The 18,680-nt window shown below is 36.7% G+C and overlaps 1 protein-coding gene across 1 annotated transcript in view; it reads right to left on the bottom strand.

Moving 5' to 3' along the window:
* Positions 1–1,073: 1,073 nt before the first annotated feature.
* The window catches only part of Cdc14a (cell division cycle 14A), a 161,029-nt gene continuing 143,422 nt past the window's right edge, over positions 1,074–18,680 (bottom strand). The window contains exon 17 of the mRNA XM_026379405.2: positions 1,074–2,737. Within this exon, the coding sequence (XP_026235190.1) occupies positions 2,708–2,737 (30 nt within the window). The 3' untranslated portion in view covers positions 1,074–2,707. The remainder of the gene's footprint in view (positions 2,738–18,680) is intronic.

The raw sequence follows: 18,680 nt of genomic DNA, 5'->3' as shown, positions 1-18,680 counted from the left end.
AAGCGGTAGCTCGCTCGCCTGGCATGCGTGTGGCCCGGGGTTCGATCCTCAGCACCACATACAAAGAAAGATGTTATATCCGCAGAGAACTAAAAAATAAATATTAAAAATTCTCTCTCTCTCTCCACCTCTCTCACTCTCTCTTTAAAAAAAAAAAAAAAGAAAAAGGGTCAGCCTTTCTGAAAAGGAATTGATGACTAGTATTATGTCACCCAACAGTCACTGATAGTCATAAATGACCTAGCAGGACCCAAACACTGGTCGTGATCAGTATTTTACTAACAGAAAGGAAACTGGGGGGTAGGAGGAATGGAGGGAGGAACTAGCATTATCTGGCTTCTGTAAAATTCAAAACACAAGGTTTCTCTGAACTCATGTATTTCCAGCAATGGCCACAACCTAGAGGGTCAATAAGAGATAAACTAAGAATCCAGAAGGAAGATCTTGAGAAACACAAAAGGAACCAACCACACTGAGTCAAAAATAAAATGATGAACTTTGGCATATTGAAAACTTCAAATCCAAGTTATAAAAGTCAAGAAGCAAATTTCATAAGACTTTTATTATTTATTAGCAGTGTATTCTTCTATACTTTAAAATAGAACAAAATATACTTTGGAAGATAAACTATTCATAACAAAATACATGTCAAACAATTTTTATTACTGGAGTAGAATTACTTTGCTATATACTTTCTATATTATATACATCCCCTTCTTGGTGTATCTATGTAAGCACATGTGTACAAATAATTTTAAGACATACACATGTAAATACATATAATTTATGTACACACATAATTATGGAAATTTTACAGTGGTCAACTTTACAATCATTTTAATAGCTGCACACAAATTAGTGTTCACAGAACTAAAAACATCAATACAGTTCCCTTTCCCCTACACTTCACAAACATCATCTGAATTACTTTTCAATGATCATTTGAAAAAATACAATCATCTTCCTATATAAGTAATCAATCTTTTTTACAATAACTCTTAATAAAATACTTTTTCAGCTTTAGAAAAAAATATATACCATTGATTTCCACTTGTTTTAAGTTTTGACTCCTAAAACATACAATTCTTTTTTTTTTTTCATCAATTGAGCGCAACTTTTTGGTACTGTAGTTATTGAAGGTTATGTTAACAAACCTGAGTCAAACATTCATTCAAACGTCTCTTTAAAAGCATAAAACATGAACAAGATGTCTTGCTGAAGCACATAATAATAGTCTCAAGGTACCCCTTCCTAATAAATACATTATAAATAACTCAACTGCTCAGAGTCAAGCCCTACACATGAATCCCCTGACCCAGCACTTGCAGGGTGGGCATGAGTCCATTCTTAAGCAGCCAGAAGAGAACCAGATGTAAAGCCCTCCAGCTCCCTGGAAATGAAGCCAACAGGATTCTGGAGACCTAAATAAAAGATTAGACTCACATGAAAGGGCTATGAGTACCCAAAAGAGGGTCCTTTCATTTTCATCTTAGTTCCAGATACTCCTGCGTGTGTGTCAGGGAGTTGTACTCTGTTCGTTTAAAAATTAACTCCCGGATATAAAGAACTACTTAGCAGCATCTTTTTCAGGTTTTCCCTCATTAATTTAAACTGGTGTCAGACCACATGTGATTTACAAGGCAACAACCACCTCGTACCAAAAGCAGAATATTCTAATCGAGTTAATAACTCTTTTGAAGTGCTTTTCGGTCGGTCGTTAAAATCATCATTGTATGATAAGAGGCAGAGCGATCAGAGACCTTAGATGTGGATTTTAAAATATGTATCCTTCTTCTGCATATGTACAAAAGAGAAAACAGAGGCAAAATAAATGGTTTAAGGCATTTTTTTTAAAGCACTCTTTTGAGAGGAGAAAAAAAAAAGAAAAGCAATTGGAATGTTCAGTCATTTCATAGAGAAAAAGCAGGCTTTTAGGAGAAACAACCAGGAGACTCTAAAATCTTCAACTGGATGTAAGTTTTTTTTTTTTTTTAAGTTTCCAAGGATACAAAGCTAATTTCAATGGTTCAAGAAACAAAAATGAAGGAGAAGGGTTTTGTCCTAAATAAACCATATCAAACAAGTCTACTCTTGGTAGAAGTAAACTTGGAGGAACTCTTTAAATTAGACTGACATCCCCAAAGAATACACTGATCTGTCATATTCACAGTGGGAACATAAAAACCACTTCCTAAAAACTTTCTCCCTTTCTTTTTCTTAATAAAGAGGAATCATTAAAGACAAAGGCCATACTAAAACTAAATAAGTTTAAAATACAAATTTTTGGTAGCAAACAACAGGAAAATCTAAATCAAAATATAGTCTAGTTTTTACATAAATTTCATATATTTATAAATTTATCAAAATAGTCTTTTGAAGTTCACAATACATACATAATGTAACACTGTACATGTAAATGTAATAACAAACGTATTACTGAAATACATTAAAAATAACTTTCAAAATACCAAATTCAACATTAAAACTGTCATTAAAAAGTGTTGAAATTTCCATAAACATAGTTTCAGTGCATTTACAGTAGTCATTAACCAGCTGTCTGGTTTCAAGTCTCTTGAAGGTGTTATCTTAGTGCTCTCTCTAATTTAAGGTAAGAAGGCAGAGAAATCCTTCCAGCAAGCTGGTGCCCTCCTCCGCATGGCTTGTCCAGATGTCTAAGAAGGAACAGCTTCCACCGAGCGGCAAGGCCTTAGTAATGAACATATTCAGACTGAAGGGACTGTGCAGGGAGAGACATAAGCTGAGGTTAACTTTCATCACATTTAAACTGCCTGCAAATCAGGCAGCTTCCTCCTTCAACACAGGGCAGTTTGGGTCTATTATATAAAAGATAAATGAAACAAACTGAGAAAAAATAGAGATGGGAAATAAAGCATTTAAATACTAAGTAAGAATGAGATATTCAGCTATGTAAAATGATTGCAAGAAAACTTTTTAAAAAAGGCTTTCTAATTTATTAATAGTGATTAAAATTACATATTAACTGAAAATGAAAAGGTTGCCTAAATTTAGTTCTTAGACTTCTGTGCAAAATACTGATACAAAAAATATTAAATGATATATATATATATATATATAACTTATTGAAGATGATTAGAATAAACCTTGAGAAGATATATGCTTTTTTATTATTTATATCAATGTATATAATTAGCAGCCATTTAAATAAATTCCTTAAAGAAGGTCTGGATTTAATAAATATCTTACAAATCCTTTCTAGAGATACAAAGTACTCCCAGCTTTGAAATCTGATCTTAAGACCTAAAGGCACACATGCAGATGAGCATCGAAGTCATAATTTAACAAACAGCAGGCAAAGTTCATGTAAACAAACAAGTTACTCTCATATCATATTAGATACCAACATGTAAAAACAACATGGGTGGAATATGTAATTAGAAAGCATGGATAATAGATATAAACCAGTAAAGATAAAGAGAGATGAGGAAAGTTTTCCAAATAGTTATTTTGAGCAGCAAAAATATACTGACATAAATCAATATAAACAATAGCAAACTTTTTTGCACAATCTTCTAATCTTGATTTTCTCCCAAATACCTTCTTTCTCTCACCCAGAAATAGTTTACTAAATTGATTTGCAGCATTTAATTAAAGGATCTTATCAATTTGAAACTGGGCCATTTTGGTGATGTTATAGGTGTCAGCAAAAAAGAATCTATCCATTTTCCAAATGCATAAATGGATTCAAACTTCCTTTGTTCAGCTTCAAAGTTCCAGTGATTTTTATATCCTACCAATAGAGATTTATTAAATACTGATTAACACAGTGAGCCAAAGAGGTTACAGTCCCTAATCTCAAAGAGTAAAAGACCACATTGTCATAATAGAGATGAAATGAAAAGACAGAGATGTCAACAGCAAATAGTAATGTACACAGTGTAAAATGAGCATTGTGCACCAGAAAGGGTTAGTACGGGGTGGAAAGGGAAGGAGGGGTGGTTCCCCAGGCTACAGGTGTTAAGGAAGAAAATGTCAACAGCTGCTAGGAAGAAGGGGAAAGTTTGGGTAAATTGACTTTCTTGATATCAGACGTGGTTTATGCTAAGGCTTCAGAACAGGAGTGAGGCAATCAGGAACAAGGGCACTATAATATAAATATATCTGAGTCCCCAGAGGGAATAAAAAAGCTAGGCACCTGAGAAAATTCAGTAAAGTTTATCAAACACCTTGAAGCAGACATACTTTTAACTTACAGGATACCAGTTACCATATTAGCATTTCAGCTTTAAAATGATCTGTGATTTTTCTTGCTGCTTTTCCCTAGTTTCTTCTCATTTCTGACAAGTAACCAGAGGCAGAGCCAGGTGAATCTCCCCAGCTACAAGAATTTAACACGTGCACGCAGGGCTTCCTTGGGCATACGTAACTTTTGCTTTTGTTCCAATTACAACATTTGTATATGCTATCACTAATAGAATTAGAAAACTCAAATTGCTTATAAATTTAGAACAATACTGTATTTATAAGCACCTCTAAAGCTCCATCAATTCCCAATGAATAAAGATACAGCAAATAGACACTAGACAAGTGACCTTTATCAAAACGAACTTTCCTCTAGGGCACTTATGTTCATCAGGGTATAGGGAGTGAATAAGGGTGTGTGCACTTATGTTTATTTACTTTATGAATCATGGCACTCACTGATCTGGAAAGCATAAAACATCTAGAATACCTTAAGGGTTTCTGTTACTCATATAAATTATATATTCATTAGTCTTCTGGCCAAAGCCTTTGCTTTACTTAGCAAAGCTCATAGACTTTAGATGGTGTTTGATTCAGCCTCAAAAACAGTTCAGCACTGTTCCTACTGCTTCCTTTTTCACACATCCAATTTGCTCTCTCGAATGGCTGAAACGGCACAGCAGGCCTCTGCAAACAAATGAAGACAATTTGGCCAAAGAATGGGCCTTCTGAGATGCCAGTTCATTCAACAATTATATATACTGGGCAGCGAGGGATGAAAATGTAATACCAAAGTTCTCAAAACAAATTATACACCATGATTTTTTAATGTGCTATAATGAAAGTTAAAAGAAATAAAAGATCAATAAAATGTTTAGAAAATTATTCTGACTTCAGTATTTATAAATTAACTTCCTTTTCATCTAACCTACAATAAAAATCGTAATGGAAATGAACTAAGAGACGAAGAGAACTGTTAAGAGTGTACAAGATCTACTCATTTTTAACAAATCACAAGTAATCCTTCAAAGCCTTTTCCCTGGGGAGCGGCAGTGTGGGAGGCCCAGAGCACTCAGATTTTAAGTGCTACATGCTCAGACAAGGGACTGTGTCACGGGTCAGTATGTACTCAGCCACAACCAATAAAAATTTGAGGAAAACACCAGTACTCTCCACTTGAAGTCTTAGCAAAGAAGACAGACCACAGATGGATAAGCCATCTTAGTCCCTCAATTGACCCAATATCTATCTATCTATCTATCTATCTAAAACAAAAGCATAATTCCATGCTTCCTTTGCATGGGATTACTAAATATAAAAATGCTCTCCAAGTGTCCCTGTACCAAAACATTACAAATTGGGCATCCCTAATCCAAAAGTCTGAAATCTAAAATGCTCCAAAATCTAAAATATTTGAGTGCTGACATGGCACCACAAGTAGGAAATTCCACATTTGACCTCATGTGATAGGTCATGGTCAACATACAGGCACATTGAAAATATTTCATAAAATTATCTTCAGGCTATGTTTATCAAGTACATATGAAACATAAATTAATTTCATGTTTAATCTTAGGTCTATCATAATATGAAAATATTCCAAAAAGCAAAGAAATCTGAAATCCAAAATGCCGCAGTCTGGCTGCAGCAAACTAGCGGGGGGGGGGGGGGGGGGGGGGGGGGTTTGTGACGAACAACTTGTGTACATTGATACAGCAGGAGTGGGAGCCATTTATTGTAGGACAACAGAGGTATTTATACATTCCACACAGCTTATCTTAATTAACATAAACTAGATACAGCAGTCAACCAATAAGAAATCTCCACACTTAATGGCTCCCTGGAGTTACTTCACAAACCACTCCCTCTGGCAAAATGCCAGGCGCCATCCAGACTTGTTTACATACTCTAACACCAAAACACTTCTGGTCCCAACATTTTGGATAAAAAATATATTCACTACTAATCTGTTTTGGCAGATGTAGGTAGTAACTTTAAAAATTTAGCTATTCTGGAGGTGTTTCTTTTTTCAGTTACCTAATCATGATAGAAAAATGTCTAGTAATTACAGACATAAAAACTATACATATGGTTAATTAATAACCACTTGTACTAATATCCTAGAAAAGATAAAATGCAAATGTATTTGTATCCGAAAAGCAAGTATCATTATTATAGTTAATTTTATTAAAATATATTTTAAGGTAAAACTATCTTGAGTTCTTAATAAATCAGATATACTCATTGGCAGTTTAACTATTCTGAGATAGATATATATTGAGTACTTTCTATATGCTGGACACACTTCTAAACATTTCATACATATTCACTCATTAAATGCTCTAGACAACCCATTTCATAGATGAGAAAACAGTGGTGAAGTATTTTGCCCAAGATCACATAGTTAGGAAGTGGCAGAGTTAGATTTTAACCTCAACATTGTGGCTCTAAAGCATAGCCACCACAGTGTATGCCTTAAGACAACTCCTAGCATTTGTTCTGTGATCACTCCACTGCCCATCCAACAACATTGTCTCTCACCCTGACAAAAAGGTAAGACAAGCAGACTCTTAAGCAGGGTATAATCCTGAGTGAATAAAGAAATATTAAACTATAAGAAGAATGGAATATTAATTACATTGAAGGAGATAATGCATTTTAAAATTATTTTCATCACGACTGAATCCAAAAAACTTTTCAGGAATACTCTAAATTAAAAAGAATATCCAGTAAGTATTTTGGTTAAGTAATGTTTTAGTTCTACTTGGCCAATGTTTTTGAATTAATACTAATGTATTCAAAATACAAAAAAAAAATAATGTTAATGAAGGAGGAGAACAAACTGAGACCTGAAGTGTAAATGTTACTTGTAAGTTAGCATTTATTTATATAACCAAAGAGAGCTTCACTTCTCAACATTCAAGCTCATTTGGTCAGTAAGTTCAACAAGGTTATAATGAGTTAATACTAGGATCAAGTTTATTATGAATATATAGTATTATTATAGTATAAATACTATTAAAACTATAATGCAACAATATTCAACCCCCAAAATAGGAATAAATTTGCCCTATACTTGCAGCCTCAAATTTCTAAATCAAAATATAAACTTACATCAAAAAGTCTTGCTCCCTGAAAGCAGTAAAATTTGACATAAAACAAAGTGTTAGGTAAGGAGATCAAGACAATTTGTTCTGTTCTGGAAATTCACTACTAATCTGTTTTGGCAGATGTAGGTATTAACTTTAATAATTTAGCTATTCTGGAGGTGTTTCTTTTTTAAACAGCCCAGTTACCTAATCATGATAGAAAAATGTCTAATAATTACAGACATAAAAACTATACACATGGTTAATTAATAAAACTGTAAGTGGGATATCAAATGCAGCAAATTATAAAGGGGAATGAAAGATTAAGATCCTTGGCAGCAAATGAATGAAGGTCAATATCTTATTGTTCAAATCCCTAGAATAAAAGGAAACAGTAGTCTGGAAAGTTAGAGACCTACTAGGTCAAAATCCAGTCTCAAAATTTTCATGGACTTTTGCCACATTGACTTTTTTCTTTGCTACGATTTCTCCATCTTCCCAAATCCCAAAAAGATGAAAAAAACTGTCTGCTGGTTATGCCTGGTGTGAGTCCTAACAGAGGCAAAAAGTATCCAACCAAAAATGGTCTGTTTTAATGTGACAGATTAATTAAGAGAAAAAAAATATACATTTGGCAATATAGGATTTTATACATAGCTCCAGTATTTAAAGTTTTAATGAAGAAGCACATCACTGAGAAAATTTATCTATAACCACCTCCACTCCTAGGTCTCTTTATGGCTTTGAGATTGTTTTCAGTTTTTATTTTGCTTAAGAATTTAACATGCAAAATGTGTACATTGATATGGATGTCTACAAATATATTTTCTCCATACTGTAAGCACTTGCTTCTGCTAATATAAAAACAATGAACAAAAACATAGGTGGATAAGGTTTTATGGGTATCATGTGAACACAAAAAAGGCTAAGGTCAGTAATAAAAATCAGCTTTGAAAGAGATGTGTACATTTTTCTACAGTGTTCTGTAAGCATTTTAGGTGCTCCAAGATTTAACAAGCCAATTTGGGTTAATTAAAATGCTATATAAAATATTCCTTCACCTTCCTACATGGTTTTTAATAGATTCCTTTTTCTGAGGGAATTTAATATATGCTTTTCAACAATCACAAAGAGCTCAATTGTTAGATGACAGATTGTTGACACCCAGCTTGACTCAGCCAACCATTACATGAGTGTTTTCAGTTCATCTGAACACCAAAATTATATTGATGCAAACTTGATTTAAATGTATTTTCTCTTATTTTAGTAAAGCCAAGTTTCTAGAAAAAAATAATAGACAACTTCCAGATTGCAGTATATTGGAGCTAAAGCTGAACACTGGGTTTGCTTTCTGTTGGTGATTTGGCTGCTAATAATGACATATGGGCTCCTAAGCACCCTAGCTTAACAATTCATGAATGCAGATACATTATCCAACTTTCAGTTCAATAAGTATTTATTAGGCACCTATTACACTATAGAACCTCAGGACACAAAGATGCTTCTGAGAAGCTTAAAACTAGCAAAGGAGAGAGACGGAGACTCTTATACACCTGACTATAAGATGAGAGGGACAGGGGTGTGAACAAAGTCCCATGGGAGTTGAGAAGCAAGAGGTGTTCTACCTGGATGGGATGCTAATGCTTCATCAAAAAGGCAATTACTGAGCCAGGCCAGGAAACAAACAAACAAACAAACAAAAACAAGTGGAAAGTGGGAAATGCAGAGGAAACCACACATGCTAGTGATCTCTCAGGGCAGACTGAAGCATTCTTGCAGAATGCCAGTCAGGATTGAGAAGAGTTGCTGGAGCAGAGCCTGAGAGAGGGACGTGGTCTGATACAGAAGAGCCCTGACCAGCAAGCCAAGAGATCCAGACAGAATAGAACCACAGAAATGATGCCAAATAAGAGAATGATTTGAGCAGCAATGTATCTTAGAAATGTAATACTCAGAGCAGTCTAGGGGACTTTAAAGGTGAGGACACTTAAAACAGAGAAAATGCAAAGGGTTATACAATAGTTCATCTCAATTAGGGCAGCAGAGGTAAGAATGGAGGGACTTTCCAAAAAACAGACATTTCAGAGGGAGAACTGACAGGACTTAGTGACAGGATGTAGCAGAGGGAAAGACATAAGTAGTGTCAAAGATGATTCCACATGTCTAACTTGCATGATTAGGTGAGTAAAAATGGAATCGTTGAGCCAGGAAACCAGAGAGGAGCAGGCAGCTGAAGGAACACGTACTTTCTCCATCCCAGGAAATGCCCACAGGAAGCTGGGAGTATAGTAAATGCTGAGGAGACTACCCAGGGAGAGAAAAGGGCCAAGATCAATGCCTTGGGGCAAGTCACTAAGGACCAGACAGAGGAAGATAAGACAGAAACATAACAACCTAAGGGGAATCAGGGTAGAGAGGGTGGGAATACTGGGAAATAATATTCCAAAAATCAAAGGAGAAGAAAAATCACAAGGATAAGGGTGGTCAACATTGTTCAAATGCTGCAGAAAGACTAAGAAGAATGAGGACCACTTAGGCCATCAGATCCTGACCTTAAGGGAGCCAAGTGGCAGAATTTCAGCAGAATGGAGGGCCACCTCCAGCTGCAGACCAGACCATCAGAGCAGGATGGGAGAGGCAGCAACATGGGCTTCTCTCTCCCCAAGTTTGGCCATTAAGGAGAAATCACAAAGGGAGGAGGGAGGACTCATGCCTATACTGTACCAGCCCTACCAATGTGGATGCACATGTTAACAGGTAAAGAAACCAGTAGGCAGATGGAGAGGAAGAGACTGAAGAGATTCGAGGGGAAGGAAGTAGATGAGGCAACTTCCTGAAAGAGTTTGAAAAAAACAGTACAAGTAAATGGAGCTACCACTGAGACATGGTAGGGTCTCTTTGGTTTAAAAAGGGGAGGAAAGAAAAATGAGCACACCCAGTTAAACTTTGAGAGAGAAAACAGTTGAAGGAAATTCCTTCCAGTAAATTCTACATTCTCAGCAGATCCCAAGATGATCTTGAGATAAGGCCGACTGACCTTGGAGGTTAGGAGGGGGGTTTACTGGTTAAAAAAAAAAAAAAAAAAAAAAAGTTAAAAACTTTTGGAATAGTTAGTGCAGGGAGAGGAGAGAGAACCCACAAGGGCTAAGTAAACTCACTGTGAGCACTGAAAGGTCAAGTAAATTAGAAATACATTTTTAAATAGAGCCAATTGGCAAAGTTATCAAAATCTTCTCCAAAAGTACTCAGCAGAGAGAAACAAGGGACAGAAACAAGAAATGGTTAAATTGATCTAGTTTTAAAGGCCAAAAACAAAGTGACTACAGAAGTTCCAAGTGGAACTGAGAATGTTGGGGAAGGGAGGCAGAAATGACTAAGCAGCCTACAAAAGGAAAGAAATAAACTGAGGAGGGGTCAGAGAGAGGTCACCAAGCAGTGGTAGGAGGGGAGGCGAATGCTGGAAAGGAATCTTGCAGGCTTAAAGAAATGAGAAGCAATGCTCCTAACAATTAGGTCTGTTCAATGGATTTCCAAGTGAATTTAAAAGAAAGAAAGAAATAAAAATAAAAAGACCACTAGAGTTAAGGAAGTTTAAAATACAGTCACTATGAGGCCTTGGGCAAGTTATTGCTTCTTGTGTTTTGACTTCCTTATCTGTAAATTTCAAGTTAGAGAAATAAGATAATGTATATAAAGGACCTAAAAGGGTACCTGGCACATCAGAAGCACTCAATAAATGGTGATAATGATGATGATGATGATGACGATGAAGACAACAAAAACAACAATGATGATGATTAGAAAAATGTTACAGTCGCCCTGCATTAGGATGGTAGCTAAAAAGTATATGCAAAAACCCTGAAAGAATGAAGGGCAGCAGCTGACAGTGATGAGGGAAAAGGAGACTCAGAGCACAGGGTGTGATCAAAAGGGAGGAGGGTATAGAAACCAGGACCTAATGAGTTAGGACACAGCCCATATTTCTTAACTGTAAAGATTTGGGATCAGAATTAGAGAGTAAGAAATTTGTACTTGAGAGAGGGGAATCAGGTTGGAATGGCCAATCTTATTTGCTCACTTTCAAATGAAGACTTCTCTTCTCATTGGGTTTCCTCAACAGGAAGCTGAGGGGCTCATAACAGTCTCCCTAAGAGGAGGAAACATCTGCTTACACAAGTACAATGGTTCTTACCCCCACACCTCAGCCACTGAGCAGTTCAGACTTTACTATCAAGGAGAGCCTGTGTTGCCAAGCAGAGGCAGCTGTTGGGGAAAATCCAAAGCCTTCACACACTATGTGTACGTGGGGTCTGTGCTTGTTTGCACATGGATGCACACCCACAGGAACTCCCATGTTAGTGCAAGGGGGGATTGCAAAAAAAAAAAAAAAATGCCTTCCTGGGTTAAAGGTCTTACACATGCACACTCACGCACAAAATTTCAAATTTTTGGAAGCAATAAATGACCTACTCAATAGTAGAGAAGACAAAAGCATGGAATAAAAACTTATCAACAACCAAGAGGTAAGCAGAGTCCAGTATAGGTGCTATGAGGAAAACATGAGGTCATGTATTTAACCTGATGTTTCTAGCCTCAAGGTTACTACCCAATTCAGCAGGGGCCTAAGACCTACATCTATGAGACAGGTGACGCTCAAGACAAAAGAAGGAAGATGAAACCAAATGACCAAAATGGACAGGACAACTTCAAAAAAAGTCGTGACTGCTGGAGTTTGTGGGAGGAGGAGGCAAGACTTCAGTCAACCCCTGCTGGGGAGGAGTCTGGAAAGCAAAGGGAAAGAGTCAGGTAGGCCAGGTCGGGAACACAGCATGTAAGAAAATGACACAGGCAGGAAGAGCAGGACATGGTCAAGGACATGAGAAACGGAGCCTGGCAGAAGCAGAAGGTTCACGCTGAGGAGCAGGGGAGATGAGCTTGAAAAGCTGGTTGGGAGGACTCAGAGGGGTCCTAAAAGGGCAAGCTGCAGAACCTGGCCCTACTTCATGTCAAGACAGAACTGGAAGTTATGCTCCAAACTCCCCCTCTGTGTTTAAATTACATGTTTTTAAAAGATGAAGAAGAAAGAAAAGGCACAGCAGGACTCAAAAGCAAGATGGACATCTTTGTAACCAAGAAACAAGCTGAGACACAGTGGCAGGCCACCAACTACAGAGCTGGAAACTGGCAGCAGTGTTCCACTCCTGTGGATACATAGGCCTAAAGTCCCTGGCCTGACATCAAGGCTGGGACTGGGTCCTCCCAGCTGCGGAAGGAGGCAGAGAGAAGCCATGACCGTGGCCCCTAGGACAGGGCCTCTGCAGAGCTGTTTCCCTGCCTGAGAAGCCAGCCTGGTTCCAGGCCACCAGGAGATAGAAGCCTGGGTCACTAAGACCTGTTTCTAGACTAAAGACATACAGGATCAGGTAGAGCCAATGAGAAATGACAAACACTTAAGGTGATGGATTTGCTAATTACCCTGATTTGATCATTATGCAATTATACATATATCAAAACATCACACTGCACTCTATAAATATGTGTAATTATTATGTGTCAGTCAAAAATAAAGTAAAAATTGAAGAAAGTTAGATGGAGGAAAATACAGAGAGAAACAAACTAACTCCTATCCAGGGTGAATCTGTCAACTAAAATGGCATAACGTCCAAGGAAGAGGAACACGGAGAACATTGACAAAGCCTCCATCCCTGAGGCAAACAGGCTAAGCTGCAAAAAATAAAGCAATATCAAAATCACTTATCACTGATGCTCTTCAAGGGGAAAAATGAAAACTACTCATAAAACAAGAAATCATGAAATGACAATGGGCAGTATTACTGATATTACATAAGAAAGAAGGTATAAAATTATGATGAATAATAAAGGCAATTAATAACTACAAAGCATTTGAGACAATAAACCAATTTTTCCCCATTACATATTTTTGATCAACCTTGCCACTTAAAGCAAGTTTGGTTTTGAAGAGTCTTTTCAAATAGAAAGACAAAAAGAGATGAAAGATTTGATACAGAAAACTCACATGAACCATTTTTTAACACTGGAATCTTAAATTATAGTTAGTTATATCTGCACATACTATGTGCACATAAGGAGCTTATATGCAAATTTAAAGCATGATGACCTCAAAATAATTTTTTGCTTTAATTATAAAGTAAAAATTTCAGGTCCCTTGAAAAGGGAACAAAAATGTGATACAATACTGAGACTGAACTAATGTTCTTGACTCTATTAATATCCCTAGCTGAAAAATTGAACCAGAACCAAGGCAAGGTCACCAAAAAGATGAAAAACAGCAAATTAAATATACAACAAAAGGTTAGAAAGCTAGCATTAATCCTCACTGTTAAATGTAATATTGAATATTCAAACATCAAATATATTAATTCACAAAGATTTAATAAATTTTACTTTAAAATAAATTATTTTAGCAAATACTGTTTATTCACAAATATTTGATAAATAAACATGAATAAATATCATATTTAAAATCAGGATAGGATGACAGTTTTTAAAAACCAAAAATAGGCAGAGGGAAAAGGCATCAAGTTTCAATTAGAAAATGGTATTACATGCTACCAGCAAACAGTAGCATTTTATTGGGGACAGATGTTTAAACAATCAATAACAGTTCATCATTGTCACCACTGACATTATTCCAAAAGAACAGTGAAGCGTGCTTTAATGCACACGCCAATCCCTTGGTAGATTTTCATCAAACTGTTTATTTTACAAAGCTTGAATTCAACATTTTCATCTTTTTCAAAGTTCTATTTCAAGCACTAAAAATTCCCTAATAATATGTCTATATTCTACCTGATGTTAAAACACAGAAAAAATTACCCTATTCGCAGGTTACCAAGATTGCTGCTACACTGGTGGAATCTAAGACAGAGAACTCAACCAGAGTCCTCACAAAGAACAGCCCTAAACAACTGAGTGTAAGAATGCCTACTACCCTGGCAAAGGGAACTATGTAGAAGCCAAATTCAACCACAGTACAAGAAGGTGTAGGAAAAGCAGGAAGTACATGATACTTAATTTCAATTTCCCTTTCAACTTTGAACTGAATAAATATGTTAAGTTTTTAATTCAGAAACCATGAAATACAAAAGAACTTAAAGAAATGTCTATACAAAGGAGGTTTAAAATTTGTAGACAATCTGGTATATAGATAATACATAAATAATATTGATATTCATGTTCATGTATGTAATATCACTACTACATACTGATAACAATAATATTAAATATCCACCATGGAAAGCAACAGAGGATAAAAAAGAAAACATTGGGTGGGTTAAATTTCAGGAAGAGCTTCACAGAGGAGACACAGGCAATGAAGGTCATGAAAGATGAGAAACTGGTGAAGAGGTCAGAGGCCTCCCAAGAAAGGTCTTCCTAAGGCCAGGAGCAGGTGAGACCAATGCAGGAAGAGGATGAGGGAAACAGTGTCTGGGGACAAGTAGGGAAATGCACATGCATAGACAGATGCGTTGCCTCAAACCTCTGCTGCAAGACTACTGCTCTAGTATAAGGTCATCCCTGGCCACTGTGAACAGGTGACTAAAACATGGACATCAGCAATGCTTTAAAGCAAGGGCCAGCAAACTGTAGCCCAACGGTCCAAATTTAGTCCACCATATATTTTTGCTAACGAAGTTTTAAAGAACACAGCCACACATTCATTTATGGATTGAGTTAAACAATTGGGACACAAAGCCAAAAATATTTACTATATTGCGCTTTGCAGAAAAGTTCACCAACTTTATAATATGAATTAAACGTAAGAAGAGACTGAGTTAGGAAAATTATCAAAAATGCAAACAACCAAAGGGGATGAAGAAGCAGCAGAAAGGGACTGTTCTAAGAAATAAGGACTGTCATCATTGACACAACCTCCAATCTTCACCATGAAAATATTCCAGGCAGTGTTTGAAGATTAAGCTGTGAGATTGAATAAAGAAGTTTAATGTATAACTAGTACTTAACAATTTTTTAAAAATCACAAGAAAAGATTTGAACAGGTGATATCCAATCCAGAGCAGCTTCTACAGGAGCCTAATTAAAGGAAAGCTAATCATTACATATATTTACAAATTCTAAGTTTTCTTAGGGCAGTTAGGTTTTCATTTATAAAATAAATATTTAAGTTCATAATAAAACTATGCTAGAGCTATTGGTCATACATGATTTTTAAGGGTATCAATGCTACAATGTGTGCTGAAACCCAGAATAATCATTGCCTAAGCATAGCATTTATTCAATGACACCAGCTGACGTAGAGGTTGAAGACAGTAAAGAGGATCCAAACTAGTCTCCCTGCTTTCAGGGAATTCCACCAAAAGCTGCCATCCACAGCCTAACAGAACTAGCTTCCTCCAATCAGGTCTATCAAGTCACTTCTGTCTACGAGGTTCTTCCGGCTCACACTGTACTTCCCAGTCTGGCTTCAGTTTAACTTTCCAGCCTCATCTTCAGATAACCCCAGGCTTCAGATACACTGGAATACTCATTACTCTTGAAACAACAATAGCTAACAATTACTGAGCACTATCAATGAGTGCTGTGCAAAATACTTCACACAATCTCAAACCTTGGAACCACTTTATTCTATAGATATTAGCATTGCTGTTGTTATCACATTGGCTTTAACACTCCATAGGGCACCAACGCCTTTCAAAGTACATGGTCATATGTTTGTATAAAGTTTACAAAAATAAATAAATAGTTTGTATTCTTTATGCTAAACAGGTCCTACAAATTTGCATAAGTGTCAAGGTGCACACAAAGGAAACCCTAGATCGGCCTCTGGTTATTAAAATTCCCATTTTGTAATAATCATGGAAGTTAAATAAATCAACAAATTCCTCTTGCAAAGGTAGTAGCAGAGGTATCATTTAAACCCAGGTCTACCTGTCTTCAGAAGCTAAGAACTTTAATCAGAGTGCTAAGGCTGTATCTCTGTTCATGCTATTCGCACTGCAAAGAATAGCCATTCCTCCCCTTCCTGCTTTCATCACCAGATCCCTAGCAGGCTGCTACTCCTCCTCCAAAGCCCAGCTAAAACATGCCTCTGTCTTCCCAGCTTTCACCGATCTTTCTTGACAAAACTGAGACATCCTTAGATATCCCTCTATTTTTAACTACTTATAATAGTTCATACATGGTATAATGTCATCCAAAGAATATATCTTTGAAGTCAAACTGACCTAGGATCAAATTATGGGTCTGGCTAAATATTTGCTATACAATTTTAGGCAAAACCTTTAACCTCTCTGACACTGAACATTTTAATCTTTAAAACCGAAGTAATGATTCTTACCACAATCAGACATTTAAACATCCATCCATCCTTTTTATTCAATCCACAAATACTTACTGAATGCCTACTACACTCCAGGTGCAAGGCAGACAAAACCATGGGAACCCACAGGCAACATTTCTGCCCTCACAGAGCTCAGATTCTAGTGGACAACAAGTCTCCAGAGTGAGAAGAGTATTGTGATTGGACCAAGGTGGGGTGCAGAACTTGAGGGTCAGATAAGGACAATGTAGATGAATAGCAATTCACTGAAAAGTGTCATAAAAATATAACATAGCAAATGTTCAAGACAGATACCACAAGTAATTTCAACTTAATAAAATACTTCCACCCCACCCACACCTGATCACATGGCCCTCATTTCTTACGCATTTGAAAATTCCTCTGTCAGGGATGAAACTGGTTTTTTTGGGGTGGTTTTTTTTTTCTTTTACAGTAAGTGGGTCAACAAAAATGAAATCTTTTTGCACTGTACTGGGCAATTGAGACCACAAGACTAATGGAAGAGGCCAAATTAATAAAAATAAAACCCAACAGTTTCTTAATATACTGTCACAACCACAAGAATTCCTTAATATTTATTCCTGTTTTCTGTGTTAGAGCATTTAATGACAGAACAAGGAAATCATTTTTACATTTTTCTGGGGGCTGAACTGCTGCACAATGTGAGAGAGCAATTGCAGCTTTCAAAAGAGATGCTAATTGTAGCTTTTAAAATATTAGACTCCCTCTAAACACCCGTCACCCTCTCCCCTAAGAGTTTCTGGGTCTTTCTTCAAGTACTGGGAGGATTTGCCATGTAGACTTCATTTTCTTAACTAAGGATTTTAGAACATTTTTGGTGAGTGACTCATTCCTAGCTCCTCAAGGACCCTAAGTCTCCCACATTCAGCGGCGCTGGAAAGAAGACCAGCAATATTTAGACAACAAACCCACAACTATTAGAAAAGCTGCACTGGACCATAAACAAAAACAACTCATCACCTCCTCCTTTATTCCATCTCAAGTGGGAATTTCCGTGTGACTCTGGACTTCCCACCAGAAGTCAGCAGTTGCCCTGTGGAAAGGGTCTACCACAGAGACCTGCTGCTGCTTCTTACTTCCTGGGAGAGTGAGAGGGATGCTTGCAATTAAATTTACCAGTGCTTTTCTTTACAGTAACATGACATATTTAGGAGACAGGAGGGTGGGGGCAGCAACTGCTCCCACATATTATAACTATATATTCAATTATTGGAAAATCACCCCATTCCAGCCAAAAGGGATGTGGAGGAGGAGGAAAGCAGAAAAAGAGTCACAAAATATGTAATAAGAATAAAATTAAGTTATAAAAACATGGGAGGTCAATACTTTAAGAATGCCCCCACACTTTCATCAGCCAGGGGGAAATGGAGATGGCAATGCTGGGCCTGGGGTTGTGGCTCAGTGGTAGAATGCTTGCCTCACATGTGTGAGGCACTAGGTTAGATTCTCAGCACTGCATATAAATAAGTGAATAAAGTAAAAGTCCATCAACAACTAAAAATATATATTTTAAAAAATGCCAATGCTTCTGGCTTTGGGCTATAAATGTAGGGGACATAAAACCTTTAGCTCTGAAATCCACAAAGTATCTGTATAATTATAACATTTTTTTCTAAAAATATAAAGATCTGATTCTGGTCTAAAAAAGAGGCTGACCCTTAATCAGTACATGAAATTACCGATGGACCTCAATTCTTGCTATGAAGTATGTGATCTATAAACATTTTTATGAAAAATTAAATACAATATCCTTTTACACCTAATTCCCAGTTTCATAGATTTCTGTCTTAATGATAGATATCTACTTAATTACACAGTGGGATTAGAAGCAAATTAAGGAGTAGATGGGCTGGCATTACCAGGGGCTCTAGTCTATCAAGGAATCTAAAATACTGGTGAAAAACATCATTATGAATAGAATCAGATGAGGAAAGTTCTATATGCGGGCACTTCTCTTAGGGAAAGGAGTGAGTGTGGAAAGTGGGGGACAAATTTTTGAAAAGAGG

This window comes from Urocitellus parryii, chromosome 11, assembly GCF_045843805.1.
Source record: "Urocitellus parryii isolate mUroPar1 chromosome 11, mUroPar1.hap1, whole genome shotgun sequence".
Taxonomy (NCBI): Eukaryota; Metazoa; Chordata; class Mammalia; order Rodentia; family Sciuridae; genus Urocitellus; species Urocitellus parryii.
The sequence above is the reverse complement of the archived record's forward strand: the minus strand, read 5'-3'. Positions and strand labels throughout refer to the sequence as shown.